This window comes from Ambystoma mexicanum, chromosome 4p (genome assembly GCF_040938575.1).
Source record: "Ambystoma mexicanum isolate Mex_15411 chromosome 4p, UKY_AmexF1_1, whole genome shotgun sequence".
Classification (NCBI taxonomy): Eukaryota; Metazoa; Chordata; class Amphibia; order Caudata; family Ambystomatidae; genus Ambystoma; species Ambystoma mexicanum.
Window position 1 is genome coordinate 180,422,351 of NC_090927.1, and position 17,519 is coordinate 180,439,869.

General features: G+C 44.4%; 1 protein-coding gene across 4 annotated transcripts in view; it reads right to left on the reverse strand.

Moving 5' to 3' along the window:
- PTK2B (protein tyrosine kinase 2 beta) overlaps nucleotides 1-17,519 on the reverse strand; it is a 998,240-nt gene that overhangs the window by 21,318 nt on the left and 959,403 nt on the right. For all 4 annotated transcript variants that reach the window (XM_069605649.1, XM_069605652.1, XM_069605651.1 and 1 more), the window contains one exon: nucleotides 6,319-6,399. In XM_069605649.1, the coding sequence (XP_069461750.1) occupies nucleotides 6,319-6,399 (81 nt within the window). The remainder of the gene's footprint in view (nucleotides 1-6,318; nucleotides 6,400-17,519) is intronic.

Here is a 17,519-nt window from a genome sequence, read left to right on the forward strand (position 1 = left end):
AAACTGTGCCCGACTTGTTGTTTTCTCTCATATCCCGTTGGGTACTTCCTTACCTCCTCACCTCTTAATCCTGTGTCACCCATACAACTGCTGCATCATGTCTAAACTACGGAGCGGCCAGGTGATAGAAACCGAGAAGGGAACTGTTGTTGCAAAAGATCTAACGGGCATGATGGGTCTGACAGGGCTTGTAGTGTGCGATAGTGAGGAGACAACTCTGCCTGACCGACCGAACCGTCCTCCACTTTAGAACCGTCCTCCACTTTCGTTTGCTGCATGTTTTTCTACGGGCAAAGTGTGAGGGAGGAAGAACTTGTGAGGCAGGGAAGGGATCAATAATGGACACAAACCTGCAGCACCAGCTGTTCTTACCAACGCTGCTTCTCAAACTGGCGTATTGCAGGATTGTGTGGTCTTTCACTTGCCCATTTATACTCCCCATTCCTTGATTCCAAGACCTAAATTAAAAACGATGAACATTCCAGAAGTTAACACGCATCATGGTTGGGGCGGGGGGTGGCTGGGCCAGATGGGGAGGTAGAAGACTGTAATTTTAGACCAATCATTAATTCGCCTATGTCAGAACATTGATGGGACAACGGGCAGAGGGGCTAGAGCCTCTCACACGGTGGGTCTACCCTCCGAACACACCAGCCCTTCATCAATGATGGAATGACTGGGGGTACGTTCACCATTCTGCAAGGCCCCGGCGTGAACGCCTTTTGGCCCAAGTCCATTCTGAAAATGCCTACAAATGTAGACTATTTCACTCCCCGGAACACTGAACTGCGACCTGACTCCAACATTCTGCCAAATGTGGACTCCCTGGGTCCAGCTTCAGTCTCTGCTTTACATCTAGTCCTGGAATCTATACTGCATCTGTATGACAATATCAAAGATATTATACAAGACAATTCTTCCAAAATTGGTGACATTGACCGGAATTTGAGGTATTTATTGGACAGGCCTAGTAATGTCAATGCCAACCTCAATTATTAACACTGATAACAATGCAAACACCATTACTAACACTTGCGGGACTTCCTCAAGGGGCCAGAGAGGTCGGCAGCTAGACAGAGTATCTGAAGAAGAGTAGGTTGCAAGTGTTAACATTTCCCTAAACTACAGCGAGGCATTGGACATCCCTACTTGACTGTTGCCCCCTGATGGATGGATCACCATTATTGCCCCATCCCTCAAGGGTGGAAGAGGACATAATAGAAGTGTTGGCAACTGTTGAAGACTCTGTTCATGGTAATAACAAGTCAATGACGCATGTGCGACCTAAGTTGTAGCGAAAGAGAAGGAAATTGCCTGAGAAGATGAAAACAAAGAATCTACCTTCCTCAAATAACAACAAGAGGAAATCAATCCTCATTAAAATGTCTGCGGTCACTACCCGCAGAATGGGCGATGATTGACTTGGCCTCTGATCTACAAGACCCAGGGGAGGGTACTTCAGGGACTGTTCCCATGGATGGGGGCACACAGAACGCCAGATCCAAGACGGCCATGAAAACCAGGCAAGGCAAAATCAGAACCATCTTGGCATAGCCCACAGAAAGTACTCAATCCAGCGGACGTGAGAAGCATCGCAATGCAAGAGGGGATCGGCCAGGACAATGCAGTAATTGGTGATAACGCAGGCCCCCAACCATCAATGGTCATAGCACCAACGGCTGACATGGCTCAGAGTATAAATATCACCATTCAAGAGTCTGTCCGTCTGGCTCATGTGCACTTAGTACCATCGGAGAAATTCCAGGGGAAAACAATGGGATAGGAAATTATTACCCACGTAAACAGTAATTTGCCCATGAACAGAGGACAAATACTTCAAGCTTTCCAGGTAATTCCCATGCTACGTGCTCTCTGCTCGGATGACATCGAGCATGTAGCATTTTCGGAATCAGAGGTGGAGGGATCAGTAAGTCACTTTTCTTTAAATCTGGTGGCGCAGCTGGTATGGAAAAAACGCAACCCGCTGAGATCCCTATGATATGAGATCACTACCCCACAGGCCATTTCTTTATTCTTTGCAACAGTGGACCATAACCCTAACCCCCGCATAAAACCGCAAGTCCAACAGCATCAAGAGCATCCATCAGGGGTTTCAGGCAGCGGTTTCTCGAACACGGGAGTGACGGGCAGTACATCCATCGAAGACTGGTCTTGGTTGGAGGCAGCGATTAGGATATTCAACAAATCCAAACCCACCCTAAACTGTATTTATCCCTGAATATCTAAATGTTATCACATTAAACACTTGTGAGTTCATGAACTTTCCAGGGACTCTAGGGGAACTGTAGGCAGCGTCCATGTTGCATTACTGCAAGAAACAATGGCCATGAACACCTTTCAGTTGGAAGGATTTCACACTTACTGTAAAACAGCATCTAGAAATGTGTCGGGCGACCATCAGGTTGCCTAGCTATTGCTGTTTACCTAATTTTGAGTTGTAAACACCACGAGATTGAGACCCAAAATGATGGTCTCTTAGCGATGGTTGTCCGTATGGCAAGTCTAGACATGGAGTTACTGTTTGTAAATATGTATTGGAACCCTGCAAAGTGTAAACTCTCAGGCTTCCATGTGGCTCTGGACATTTTATTTACCAAATGGCTAGAGAAGGGTCATCCACACACGATAATATTGCGGGGGAGACTTCAACTTTAGGAGTGCGGACAAACTTAAACTTAGGGACTGGGATGCTAGGTTTCTTCCTTATATGCATAGTGACACCTCTGCAGGAATGTTGTGGGCCCATCATCTATCAAGCTGGGATTTTGATATGTGATTGCCAAAAGATGCAAGCTCTGGTTCGGAGGAATACATTTGGCACGGAGGGATCAAACATTCCTGGATTCACTATTTTTACGTTCCCAGAACCTTTGGGTCAACTTCTAATAGTGATAATTTGCCTTTACTCCTAACTGTCTGTATATCAACCACTTTAGCTACTTTCCAGCCAAGTGTCACCTTGGTTACTCTAGCTAGTGGTGGTCTTGCTGTTAGATGGAACCCTGTGGCATGTAGCAAATTTACTGCCATTTAAAAAATCCTGATTCACAGGGCTGGTGTAACTGAAGGGAGCTTTTCGGTTGGTAACGTTAACTCCACTTTAATTCAGTGCTTAAAGGCTCTGAACGATAAAGGAAATTTCATAGGAGGAAAGAAGCAGATTCACCTTTATGATAGAAGAGTGATGGAGACAAAGAAATGCAAAAGAAAGGCATTCAACACTCTGGCGAAGCTTACACATAAAGAATAAGCTACCCTTGCAAAACACAAGAGTTAAGATCTATAAGAATAGGGGTTCACATTAGAGAAAACCAAGTGGTAATGGAATCACTGGCTAAAAGCAACGCCTCAGATTTCTGGGCTATTATCAATGGCAAAGGAAGAAAGTCTCAGGATTTGATGGTATGCTCGATTCACAAGCATGTTTGGGTATCCTATTATTGGAACAAGTATTGCCCGCCCATTAGTGAACAAAGTTGTCGTTCCTCCATCTTGGGCAAGAGAGACTTCGGTATCTGCTCTTGGGAGGACGACATTCTATAGGCCATATGCAAGGCAAAAGCGTCAAGGGCCCGGGTACAGATGGCTTTGCTCCCGTTGTCAGTAAAACAGACCCATTGGTTTGGCTTGGTCCTTGAAGGACCCTATTTCATCAGATATATGTGACTCATAGGGTTCCGCCTACGTGGTTGGAATCTATCATCATTCTGAGTTACAAACAGGGCAATAGTAATGATCCCAGAAACTTCAGGGCCATCGCCTTACTAGATGCAACAAGCAGGATGTTTGTGTCCCTTTTACTAAGAGACGTAAACCAGCTGGTCTCGAGATGCATTATTTTGTCACAATATCAGGTGGGCTTTTGGTCTGGCATGGGGACTTTGTGAAACGCTACTGTGATGTTGTATGTGTTGTGGCAGCGAGAAAGGGTGTGGTGGGTACTACTTACATGACATCAATGGATATGTCAAGTGCTTTCGACACTGTCAGTAGGAACAAGTTATGGAACAAACTTATTTCATGGAACATTCCACCCAAGAACGTCCAACTGCTGACAGTGCTCCATACTGGCACTTCATTGAGGCTTAGGTTGACCACAGAGGGGGCTGATTCGGCCTCGGTGCCCACCTTTGTTGGGCTGGAGCAGGGCTGTCTTTTGGCCCCCTCCCTGTTCAACCTATATACCTCTGACATTGATGGCCTTTGGGCCCATGGTGTCACCTACCCTGTTAAATTGGGGACCTTGAATTTGAACTTGTTGGCGTTCGCGGACGACCTTATTCTCTTTGACAAAGCCCCGATTGGGTTACAAAGGAAACTAAAGCTCTTCTTCAATTATTCCATGGATAATAACCTAGTGATTAATGGTACTAAATCCAAAGTTATAATTTTTACAACAAAAACACTGCCTAAAAAATTTAATTGGAAGGTGGGTAGTCACTCAATGGAGAGGGTTTTGTCGATGAGATACTTGGGCTACGATTTGTCGGATATAACTTCAAACATTGCCTGGAGAGCCAGCCTGAGAGGCAGATTTGAACCTTTGCTTTCTAAAATGAAGAGAATTTACACCCCCACTGTGCAGGTATTCTCTTCTGCCTCTCGTTAGATTCTATTTGTCCAAGGTCGAGCCAACAATTCTTTATGGATTGGATATTCTTCTTACTGACATAGGCCCTTATCGAAACACCTTACAAGGCTTGTTTCCGAAGAAGACTCAGCATCTATCTACTTCCATTCCAAATGCGGTAATTCGGCATGAGTTTGGTTTAATTTCATTGTTTAGGAGGGCTACTTGAAGGACATTAGCAGAGTATGCCAAATTTTTAAATCCTCCTCGGAACTCACTATACGAAGACCTAGTTATAGGCATGTCGTACGGCTCGGCTGCATCCATAACTGAGATCAAAAAAAGAATTCCCGCTATTTTAAACTTGATAGGCTCTTCCGATGACGAACTGTCCAGGAGACCAGCTGTCACAATAAAGCAGCTATTTATGTTAGATTGAACCGAGACAGTAGATTGTTCAGATGCTTACTACACGTATAAAGAATATGCTAGGCTCCCAAGAAAAAGAGGAGACTTGCCCAAATACATCTATCTATTCCCATGTGTAAAGATTTGTTCGAAGTATATTAGTTTCCGTCTGAACCAACTTCCCACTTTGGAGCGCAAGGGAAAATGGGAAAAGTGTTTGCAAGTCTCTCATTGTAGGTCCTGTAACGATGAAAGTACACCAGAATCCACACAACATCTAGTTCTACACAGCACTGCAGTGGTAGATCTAAGAGTCCTCCATCTTGTCCCACATGCTTTAAACAAGCTATTCTGGTCTAGGTTGATGTGGGTAAATGGAGTGGCACTAATCTTGGCACTGGATGATTTTCCACTGAACATTTTGGAGACATTGATGATTTTTAAAATACTGATGTACTGTCTTGTAATCTGCCAGAATATTTAACTGTGACATTTCTTTTATTGTAAATTGTGAATTGTATTTGTAAAAGGTTTATTTTATAAGTCAAAAGCACAATAAAAATAAAAAATTAGAAAATAAAAATTAAACTAGCAAAACGAATATTTTCTTAGAAAACGTTCCACGGACTTTCTTAAAACGTAAATACGGTTAACAAAAAAAAAGAAAGTGCAGGATATCACACCCTACTGAACAGTGTATGCAAGAATAGTGACCAATATTATTTTATTTTTATTTTATTGCTTAATGCGTGGACCCAGCTTGAGAACCGAGTGCTGTACAGCGTGTGGGTAGCTAACATTAGGGCCGGCATCTTTGAACGGTAGTGCAGTAATGCGTTTTGCGTTCTCTGCGTCCATTTAGATTACTCCTTGGTCAGGTGCTGTTGAAAAGAGCCACGCTTTGAGTGATTTGTAAAATTGGAGACTTGTGGGGGTCTTCCTAGTCGATATTGGGATCGAGTTCCAGACGTTGGATGCGTGACAAGAGAGGGATTGTTTGCGGGTCCTCTCTTGGCGGACTAGTTCTGATTCGCGCTGGTTGGTCAATTTGCTGCACGAGGAACGTGTGCCACTAGATATGTGGACCTTATAGTATCAATTTACCACTGCCTGACGCTGCTTGAATACCACACACCATTTGCGCCGACTTTCAATATTAGTTTTGTCCCCAGTGTCAGGGCAAACAGAACAATGAATTAGCAAATACTGTACAAGTAGAGGCTGCAGCTTTAACTTCAATGCAGCTGTGGTGGACAGCAATGCAATTTTAACAAGCATGGACAGCCATTTTAATTCTTGCTTAAGTACCATGGCCTTACCTCTGTGCGTGACGTTGAAGGTAGGGTTGGCAGGATCTCATCAACGCTGCCAATGAGCACTCGAAGGGTCATCCCCACATTCTGCAAGCAAGAGGAGATCAGCGTTAAGATAGCTGGAGGAGTCAGCCCCCCCACTCTACACCCCCATCTAGTAACACTACATCACTTCCTAGTTACACATGCCAGACAGACAAGCGTCTGCCCTCTCAACAAGGCGCAAAGAAGGAGGCGTCCAATCGCTGGCCTTGAAGTGGTGACTGTTGAAAGGACATAGCTAAACATCATAGGATGGGAAAAACAGGGCTGGCTGTTTCTGCAGAGAACCTGTGACGTAAGAGAGACCTAATCCATATTTTACATAGGCGACTAGTATTACACATGTGTTATTTGTTTTAAAAACAGTAAACATTGCATACATCGTAGATGAGCTGCTGTACAGTGTGGGATGTTTTCGAGCACACACCCCGTTGCCGCTCCAGAAACATTGAATAAACACTTCCGTTTCCGGTTACAGTAGACTCATTTGCACTCGAAACACAAACACTATTTTCGATCTCTAACAACGGTGAAAATTAGACGTATTTTTCTATTTTCACCAAAAAAGTGTCAGCTCGCAGCAATAAAAAAATATATTTCTTCTAGTGTGGGTCAGACCCACTGTAGAGATAAAAAAAAGAAACATTTCAATGGCAGCACAGCAGCATGTTAGGGGTTTTGGGGTAAGGGTAGGATACGAGTTGGCACCTAAAATTGAGGGATGAACCCCTCTGCACAGTAACTGACTAACATTCCTACAAAGTATCCGCAGCCCCAGCGCACAGTACCAGACAGAAAATCCTACGCAGTTTGGGCAGCCAGAGCGCACAGTACCAGACTGAAAATCCTACGCAGTTTTGGCAGCCCCAGAGCACAGTACCAGACTGAAAATCCTATGCAGTTTGGGCAGCCCCAGCGCACAGTAGCTGACTGAAATTCCTACAGTTTGGGCAGCTGCATCGCACATTATCTGACTGAAAATCCTGCAGTCCTTTATTACATAGATACAAACCCAAGCACCTTCTCTAATCACAGTCAGTGCAGCACTTCATCTTTCCAGCTTCCAGAAGCCACGCAATGGAGACCCCTATTTTCATTCCCCTTCTCCCCAAACTCTAGTACTCAATGGCAAGCTCCATTCACAGTTCATCGGGACCTTCGCGCTCTTCTGATCATATAAGACCTGACAAGAAGCAAAGATTCTATAGGAATGAGCCAGTGCCTAGTTCCACCTATCAACTTGTCGTCCAAAACTTAAAGTAAATACCACTAAATTGACCTGCTATGTTAGCTGCCCTCTTCTCCATTCGTACTCTACGCAGACTACACAAAATATGCATGCGTAATTTTCCGCACCGCCCCACGCAGCCCTACACGCCACAGCACCTTTATGTCCTTCAAGCATAACGGTGGCTTTAGGGTACCTGATATAGATTATAGTTCACATTTTCACCTAGCCCAAGCTGTGCCAGAGCACAGACCTGTGAGGGCAAGAATTCTTAGCCTTTCCCCTTCTACCCTATGCATATGGACAATAGAGGCAGCACCACACGATCCAGCACCGCACGATGCAGAGCCACTTTCTGGACATTCATGAGCGACCCTCAGGCTTACCCTCTGGCATAGATTGAGCCTTAAACATACTGCCCTAGGTCACGTCTGAAAAATAGAGGACAATTTATTTGCTCCATTATTAACGATAATATTTGTGCAAAATCGGTATGCCTCATGCCGGTTGCCACGGTGTAAAACCTGTCCACTCCAATCCACACAACACGAGCAGAGCAAATGGAGCGCAATGGATTCTATCCATCTCTGTGCTCCGGCAGTGGAAGAGTCGGGGTGGGGGGGCGGCAGGAGGGGCATCTGCCCCACCTGGCTCCACCCGGGTGCCCAGTGTGCCCCCAGTATCCCACTCGCACCCTATTATACGCCTCCACGCACCAAAAGCTGCCTCCGCCACTGTGCTCCAGTACAAACAGTAGGAAATAGCCACGAAGACATTCAAAACCAATTCAATAGAGTTATGTGCCCAACGAAAATAAGTGTTTTTATTTTAAAAACACAAAATTGGACATGACAAATATGATGAAAATAAAGCAGTATGTTATCCTTTTACATGGTCGTGTTTCTCTTCATTTTGAAAGAGCGATTAAAGCCAGTAAGACAGAATCATATTGATAATGTGCTTTAAGTGAAGTGCTCACCCCTGCAGTGCTAAATAATGTGTAGCTGCACACCTAGGAATAATATGGTAACACCGCTATAGAAGTATTAAGGAGAAAGCCTGCGTGCGGGGGAGGTAGCACTACCCTGACACGGAGTAGGATACAAACACTTGTTGCTAATGGTTCTACTGGAAGTGTAATTCTGATGACTTTCTCGCCTGCAGTACTTACATTTGTTTAAATAGCATATTACTATGATGTTGAATTTAATGACTATCTTTGTTGTTTAAACCCTAGATTAACTGTACATAATGTTATATTCTAAATCTACTGCACCTGAGGAAGGGAAGTGTTGCTCCCGAAACGCGTTGTGCCCTTAATATTGAAAATACAAAGAAGAATTTCACACAGAATTGGCTGTATTGAATTTTTCTTTTTTTTTTAACTTATGTATCAAAATCACTGTACAAATGTATCATCATTACTATTTACTGATCATCAGCACATAGGTGTGCAGGGGACGGCAGTGCCCTAGTTCATTCGGACACCATTTTGCCCATGCAATGCAAATGGACACCATTTTGTAACACTCCCGTAGTGCTGCCATTTTCTAGCACTGGAAACTTCTGGGATACCCAGGAGAGAAGGCAGTTGCCCCCAATTGATCAACCTTCAGAAATATAAAAGGGCGGAACTCGAACCTGTGACAGGCAGGTTGAATTGACAGCTCAGCGTAGCGCACTCACCTGACTGAGCAATCCCACTGGCTCCATATCCTAGCATGCAACCACAATGAGCCACAGAACATTCGAAATAAGCGGACTCTCTAGGCAAATTACACCAATGTCTTAGTCGCACACTAGATTCTGACGAAGTCCTCAAGCATTACATTAGTGGAACACCAGTCTTGCTGAGGCAGAACTGTTCTGAAATATTTACCATTCAAACCAAGTTACTACAATTTCTGGATTACAAAAATGTCATGGAAGACCACCTCAAGGAGCGTAAAACCAACTTATGACATGAGAATCACCCCCACTTCAAATCAACAGAGGAGTATGGCTTAGTCCATAGATGAGGTGCTAGTAGAAAATGAAAGCAAACCCCTCAGAAGCTTAGGGCGAATTGGTGTGCTCGCGACCTGAGGGGCAGGCCTGCTCAAGAGCTCCGTCCTCTGTTATATTTTTCATTCAGGCCTTTGGTTTTCCTTAACGATGCACCTTTGCACTTTTCAGGATAAGACAAGGCAAGGAAGGTATTCCCTGCATAACTAATAGTTAGAAGCACTTGGGCCCTATCATGACAATCTTGTCCCTCTAACCTCATTCTTTAGCCTTAACAAATAGTTGGCTGTTCAAGTGGTGAAGCCATACACCTTGAATTGGCACAGCAAAGGACAGGGGCTATATCAGTAGGCAGCACCTGCCACAGTTACCCGCCATTTTCCAGGCCAAGGTTGTTTTTTTTCTCCAAAAGCGTACATTCTTTTTCAATTTTCTTCTTAAATAAAATCACTTTTAATATATTTTAGTAGGCTATACTCGAGAGTTAATATGCTGCAAATAACGAAGCGCTTACAGCTCTTTAAGACATGTCTTCAGGGGTAAATGTAGAAACATGACCTTCAGAAATGATATCAAGCCTCCTGGAATATAAACCCCAAGACCTGGAAGCACTCGAAAACACAAAAACTGCTCATGCACTGCTTGAAGCTGTATTTCTGTGCGGTTCCGCCACTATAACCATTCTTGCTGCATCAATTGCCCCCCTCTCGTCCTGCCTTCTTCAGATGTCGCAGGACAAGCAAAGCTGTTCCCTTTGTATGCCCCCTGGTAGAATCCAAAGGGGTAAGTACTTGATCAGTTCTGTCTGCATCATGTTTCCAGTCTTCCTCGATGGCAATAGTAACCAGCTTTTGAAATGCAACTCTGAACATTAGTTCAGGTTTTCCTCTCAAGGATGTTGTAGGTATAGTCTAATGCTATATTACAATTATAGATCTTAAGTTGAAAGGATATGTTTGTGTACGCCTGTATGTTTGAGTATATACATGTGCATGGAATGCAAGCATGTATGTGCAAGCCTGTACATGCTGGTGCTTTGTGTGCTTGATGAGTGTCTGCCATCATCGTTTTTACAATAAATATGCCTGGGTATTTCAACACAGGTAACTATTGTCAAATTGAACAGCAACATGGGTTTGGTTCACACAACACGTTGCTTTCCTTCATCTTCCATCCCGTTTGTGTTCCAAGCAAGTGCAAGGCTTGCAATGGGGACACAGCAGCCCATTCCAGCCCCTTCAGCTTGTGGAAGCAAATCTCAAGCTGGGATGATGCAGGCACTCATGAAACCGAGGCGCGGACCCTCATGCACTCAGGTTTACACTGAAATTAAAGTGCAGGTTATCAGGACTTTTACCAGGAGCCCATGGAGAGGGCCCAAGTAGATAGACGTATTCAAGCAGACTTGGAGACACACAAGGATTTACCGGCGCACCTACTGGTAGCAGTGACTGATCAATAAAGGCCAAGATCCCGGGGGGCAGGGGATGTGATGCCCACAAATACAGGTCAACATGTTAAGATGTTGACTAAGAAAGGTCTACACCACAGGTGTATTTTACATAGTTCATATATCAGTGAAGATAGGTACATCTTTAGGTACTGCTAAGGGAAGTGCATGGAAAAACACCTACATCTGGGATACTTCAGCTGTGGGTGAGGACGACTAAATTTGTGACGCAAATATACATGGAGAAACACCTCCAATTGTGAAACCTGAGCAGTAGGAGAAAACGCCTACATTTCAGATTCAACAGTACATGGAGAACTGCCTAAACTTGGGGTACTTGAGCAGTCGGCAAAAACGCCTACATTTCAGATTCAACAATACAAGGAGAAACACCTACATCTGGGATACCTGAGCAGTGGGAGAGAATGCCCAAATCTGAGACAGAACAGTACATGGACCAACGCTTACACTTGGGAGACCTGAGCAGTGGGAGAAATGCCAAAGCTTGAGATTCAACAGTATGAGAATTTAACTCGTAAACATATACCCAAAGAATGCACCATCCTATCCAATACAATGGGTGGAATCTCATGCATAGGCAGGCAGCAATGTGTGCCGGAGAACAAAGGCCAAACCTGTGAATGCACAGAATCATTCAGGTGGATTTGCTAGAGACAGCCCAGCCATTGGCGACCGCTGCATGACAAGAGAAAGTGACAGATATCTTGAAAGAGTAGTGCTGTGGTTTTTATGGTTAAGCGTAGAATGAGAGTAGCAGTGACAGAGGCGTCCCCCAAGGTGGGGACCGACTTGAGAATTTGAAGATATGCTGTGTCATTGTGTGTGTCGTGCATGATGGGGACATGGATAGGCTCTGCCGGGGGAGTGGACAGATCTTGCAAGGAACTACGCGGCCAGGCTGCAGGGTCCACACTTACAGTATTTTTCTGTTCATTATTAGTGCTGGTGCAAAACTAATTATTGCCTTGGCACTCACAGAAGAATAAGATCACTGGTTTCAATATGAGCCTGTTCCGTTCCTAAAAGGAATGGCAATGTATTCTGGGTAAAATAAGCCATGAAAAGCAAATGATTTGATTCGACTAGCATTGCAAACTGACAGTGTGTAAAATGTTTGCAATATTCATTTCTTAGACTCACTTCCAGCATGTATTGAAGTAATAATAAAAATGTTACACTTTTCTTACCAAGCAAAGCATTGGACAAATATGTTGTGGTGCGCAGTGGTGAAGTGCGGTGCTAAGTGTGGTGCTGCCTCGCTGGCCGGATTCCCTTCACTGCTACTGCTTTTTCTACATTGCATACTGCAAGGACTGCAAGGCCTAAAACTTTGAATTCACGGACCGTCGCGCGCCGTGATTGGATGACCCCAAATGAGGCCTGATCCCGCTTCCCTTCCCAGCATCCTACTTCAGGAGCGTGCCCGCGCAGTGGTGCGCGCGCAGTGGTGAAGTGCGGTGCTAAGTGTGGTGCTGTCTCGCTGGCCGGATTCCCTTCACTGCTACTGCTTTTTCTACATTGCATACTGCAAGGACTGCAAGGACTAAAACTTTGAATTCACGGACCGTCGAGCGCCGTGATTGGACGAACCCAAACCGTACGAGTGAACTTGTCCAATCATTCAGAGCCCCTTTGGCATTCGTCTGTGGCATTTGTCTGTTGTTTGCTGTTTGAAGGGTTTAAAAAAAACACGTAATAATCACCAGCCCCATCTCATTTGTTCACAAAGGCCTGATCCCGCCTCCCTTCCCAGCATCCTACTTCAGGAGCGTGCCCGCGCAGTGGCACGCGTGCAGTGGTGAAGTGCGGTGCTAAATGTGGTGCTGTCTCACTGTCTAGCGAACGAGCGCACAGCGAAGGTCCAAATTCTGCCATTTTTATTTTTTATATATTTGTTTTCTTCTTCTCTTATTTTTTTTCTTTATTGTTGCTTCGGTCCCCAGGTAGGCTTATAACTTACAATTTTTGTGTGTTCCCAAGATCCTGTTACTTTATTCCTGGTGAATACAATGGTTTTATGTAAATATACCTTGAAGACAGGCATGCCGAGTGTGGTCCCGGGAGAACCCGCTGTTGTAGCTCGTCCGCCTCTGAAACAGTCAGTATTACCTTTTGCCACTCCCACTGGCACTAAACCGCAACGCTCAGTGGCCCTCATTACGACCCTGGCGGAAATCGCGGTGCTAAAAGCACCGCGGAGCACGGCGGAAAGCTGCCGATAGCGCCATGGAGGTTGGCGGATTTTCCGCCCCATGCCGACCTTGGCGGGGCGGTAAATCCCCATTCCCCATTTTACCCTTCCCCATTCCCATTTTTGCCCCATAGGGTATAATGGGAGTGGGGAAGGCGTTAATTGCGCCACCGCAAAATACGGTGGCGTAATTAACATCAAGGTCCCGTAGCGCCATGGATTTCTCCGCCCGGAAAAACCAGGCGGAAAACGTTCCATGGCGCTACGGGAACTCGTAGTAGGGCGGACGGGTCCGCCGCGAATAACGCTGGCGTAAACCCACTCCGCCAGGGTCGTAATGAGGGCCAGTGTCTTTAACATCTGCTAATCAATATCAAGCAAGTAACGTTGCGTCCACAGAGAGAGTAGATCCCTCGACTGCCGCGCTCCCGTCGGTGGATGTTGGAGCTGCGACCCCGCCAGCCACCGGCTCCGGAGAAAGTTTGCAGTCGAGAGACACAACGATTGAACGGCCGGTGCCTAACATGTAATTCAAAGCGAGGTCCCCCGACCTCTACCCAGAGTTGAAACTGACTGTCTCCATGCTGAAAGTTCAGTGAATGCTGGTAGTACCAGTGAGGTAACAGATACAACATTGGAATCTGCATGCTTAGCAGGGGACATAGAAGTCATAACCCATCCTGAATTAACTACACAGGTCTCCTGCCACCCTGTACAGGGAGCCAACTTTATTACTGGCATACAAGATAATGTACCACAGTTGAAAATAATCCCAGTGACAGTCACAGAACCCGCCTGGTACTCTGTAGCTGCCCAAGCAAACTTACGCCAAGCCTATGAACAACTGTGAATAACGGGCGACGTGGGCGAGGATACCATGGAATCCATGAACCTTTCCCACAATTCATCTTATCCTAATTCAGATGTGTTATACATCTGTTCGAACACCGGTGATTTGATCCAACTCCAGGAAGACCTTACACATAATGACACAATCATACCTGTCAAAAGTGCCTCTTCTCCTCACTCCACTCATTCTTATCTTGCACTATCTCCAGTGCTAGATAAAACCCGAAACCAAACCATAAATGAATGACCATATTTTATTGTGCCTACTCCACGGCGCACAAGATTTCAAGAAGACGATCAAATATCAGAATTTTTTATACACAAAACTCAAGATAAACGCTTCTCATTCCCCGAAGCTCCAGCCCTCAACAATACATTGAGTGCAATGAACACCACACTATTGACCATAGCAAAATTGTACGAGGTTCTAGACAGCAAAGTTTCCTACCAAACAAAACTCATAGAACAATACTTTGGCAAAGATCCTGTGGTTATGACCACGAGTTGTACCATTACCAATGACGTGCAATCTGTAACCCCCATACCTAGTGATTTTAACAATCTCTCGCATAATACCGTGATACCTCAAATACTGAATACTAAAATGACAGAAACACCTCACCTACCCACAGTGCATGAATCACTTGACAACCAGAATCTAGTCCAATCCCAGACCATCATAGATGATGTTGCTCAGTCGTCGACTGAGTCTGGACTATCTTTAATCTCTAAACTACCTACCGAAAATCCAACTAACATCTTTGAGCTGTTTACTCAATCTACGTCTACAGCATCAAATAAATCGGCAGGCTGCCAACGATCGAAAAAAAGACTGGAAAAGAATGAAAAAATTGAGCCAAAAAAAAAATCATCATTGTCCTAAATCCAAAGATAAAGCATGGAAAAATATTAAAATTCCATCCCGATTAGAGAAGCCTATAGATGCCTCAGTTTCTGAGACATCTGTCGTCATGATTCCTTCAGTGACCTTATATAAACCACTTGATGATTTAGTGGCTCTAACCAAGCAGGTCACATTGGCGAATATCTCATCTTTATCCATGATTCCATCCAAAAGCTGCAACCGTTCCATCTGCAACGACTAGCATCTGTGCCCCAGTCCACACTATAACCTCAACATCCTTAATACCTCAGGCAGACTCGAGGCAGCATGTCAAAGTCAATAATCACCCAACTGCGGGACGAAATAAGAGCTTCTATTAATGCATATACCTTGCATTCGCCACCAACCATACACGCCATGTCTGCACCCCGAATGGCGGACAAACAGATTGCAATGACCATGACTACAAAACCCTTGAGAGACTTGATTGAAAAGCCAGCCACCGAAGTAACTCCACAAATTGGAAATACTCACACTATGAATGATAAACAAATAGGTCAGGACAATATTTTCCAGGCTGAGTCATTAAATCTACCACAGATACAAACCAGTTCTGAGCTGACCCCTGTAATTGCGCGCAACACACAAATAGAGCCTGGTTCTCAATTCATGGCTCCGACTCAAGATTTGAGAGAATATATCAAATCTTCTATTGATTCCTATTTGTGCGAATTTAAATCCAATAACTGGGCCTATAAAACAGTACTACCGCCCGCCCTGCGCAAGTCGAGCACTATATTGCAGGGTCCTAACATCCCAAATGAACAACAGGATCATCGACAGAACATGCACATGACCTGTGACACACAGACACGTAAACCAACTGTGAACACCCAGAATTCAGATGCCCCAGGTAAATCTCCACTTTATTCCTTTAATTTGAAGTGTCGCACATTACCATTTCCAACATACGTTCTTAACAGGACAAGTATTCTGAACATCTGCTCTGATGTTCCACTCTTGAAAGAACTAACTACCATCAATATTGAGTTAGTGAAATTTGCAAATCCAAATGATTTAGCAGAAGTTAAAATACATGTTCGCTCAGGTCTAGCATTTAATTTACTTTGGCAGGCAAGAATGACTCTGTTCGACATGGGCTTCATCCTACCCCAGGACGTTAACCCAAACAATCATAAAACAGAGAAACTCCAAGCACTGATATACCAATCACAACAAAGCGATACATCCAAAACAACATTCCCTCTTCAAACATCCAAAATTCCAGGTACACAAGAGTATGGGAACAAATCATAACAAGAGCTTGTGCAAGACACAATAGCCCTTCTCTGCTGGAACACCAGAGGCCACACTCACTTTAAAAACTCAATGGATAGCGATCTGGGTCAATACAACATCATTCTATTACAGGAGACGTTGCTCATGGACACCCCAAGCTGGGCTACGCATATAGTCGTCTCAACACATGCTGTTAAGAAATCGATGGGGCGTCCCTCTGGCGGCCTTCTCATAGCCGCCAAGCGCAAAAGTGGCTTCAGTGTTGTGCAATATCCATCTCCATCTCCCTACTTTCAGGCACTGAGACTTACACGAGGAAGTCTGAGTTTAGCCATTGTTAATATATACTGGAGTAGACAAAATCTATCAGCCGATTTATTTTTTACGTATCTATCATTCCACCTTGATAATATAGCTGCGGATACTAGCATAACGTGTTCTATCATTCTTGGTGATTTAAACTTACATATTTTGCCAACCAGTAATGATAAACACACACCTGCAGAATTAACATGGTGTAAAATTATGCGAGAAAGGGGGCTCGTCATGGTAAATGATACTGTGTCCGGTGATGTGCCTGGCCGTCCGACCTGGTCATGTGGCATGCGCCAGGCCACCTTAGATTACATTTACATCATTAAGAAATGTTTATCTCAGGTACAGACCCTGATTGTAACTCCATCATGTGTGAGTGATCACAATAAGCTTGTCATGCTCTTCAAATTCCCCTCTGGTCTACAAACTCTTTATAGAAATACCCATCTACACTCTCTCCAGGTGAACAAAGGCGGCACCCACCTCCAATGGAATCCAAGGAAACTAGCTCATTACAAACACATATTGACTGATTCTTTTAACTCCTCGTTAGCCAGTGCCTCCAAGTGTTATGTCAACATGATGCACATTTTGAAGCAAATAAAAATGCCGGACTCCACCATTAGATATAAACATCAACACATGTATGACCCAGATCTTCAACAAAAAAAAGCAAAGCTCAGACAAGACATTTGCAACCTTAGATTTGAACCAGTAGCTAATAGATCTACGTTAAAAAGGCATTTGAAAACCACCTACAGACACTGGTTGAAAAGTCAGAGATCTCTCCAATATCAAAAAGACGGAGAGGAAATGTTGAAACAGATTGTCACCAAATCAACTAGAGGTATCTGGAATTGTTTAAATGTAGCCACCTTTAGACTTCAAGCAGCTGTAGTCACTTTTGCAGTAACAAATGATAAATGGTGTGAGCACTTTAAAGATCTCTACCATTCTCCGTTCC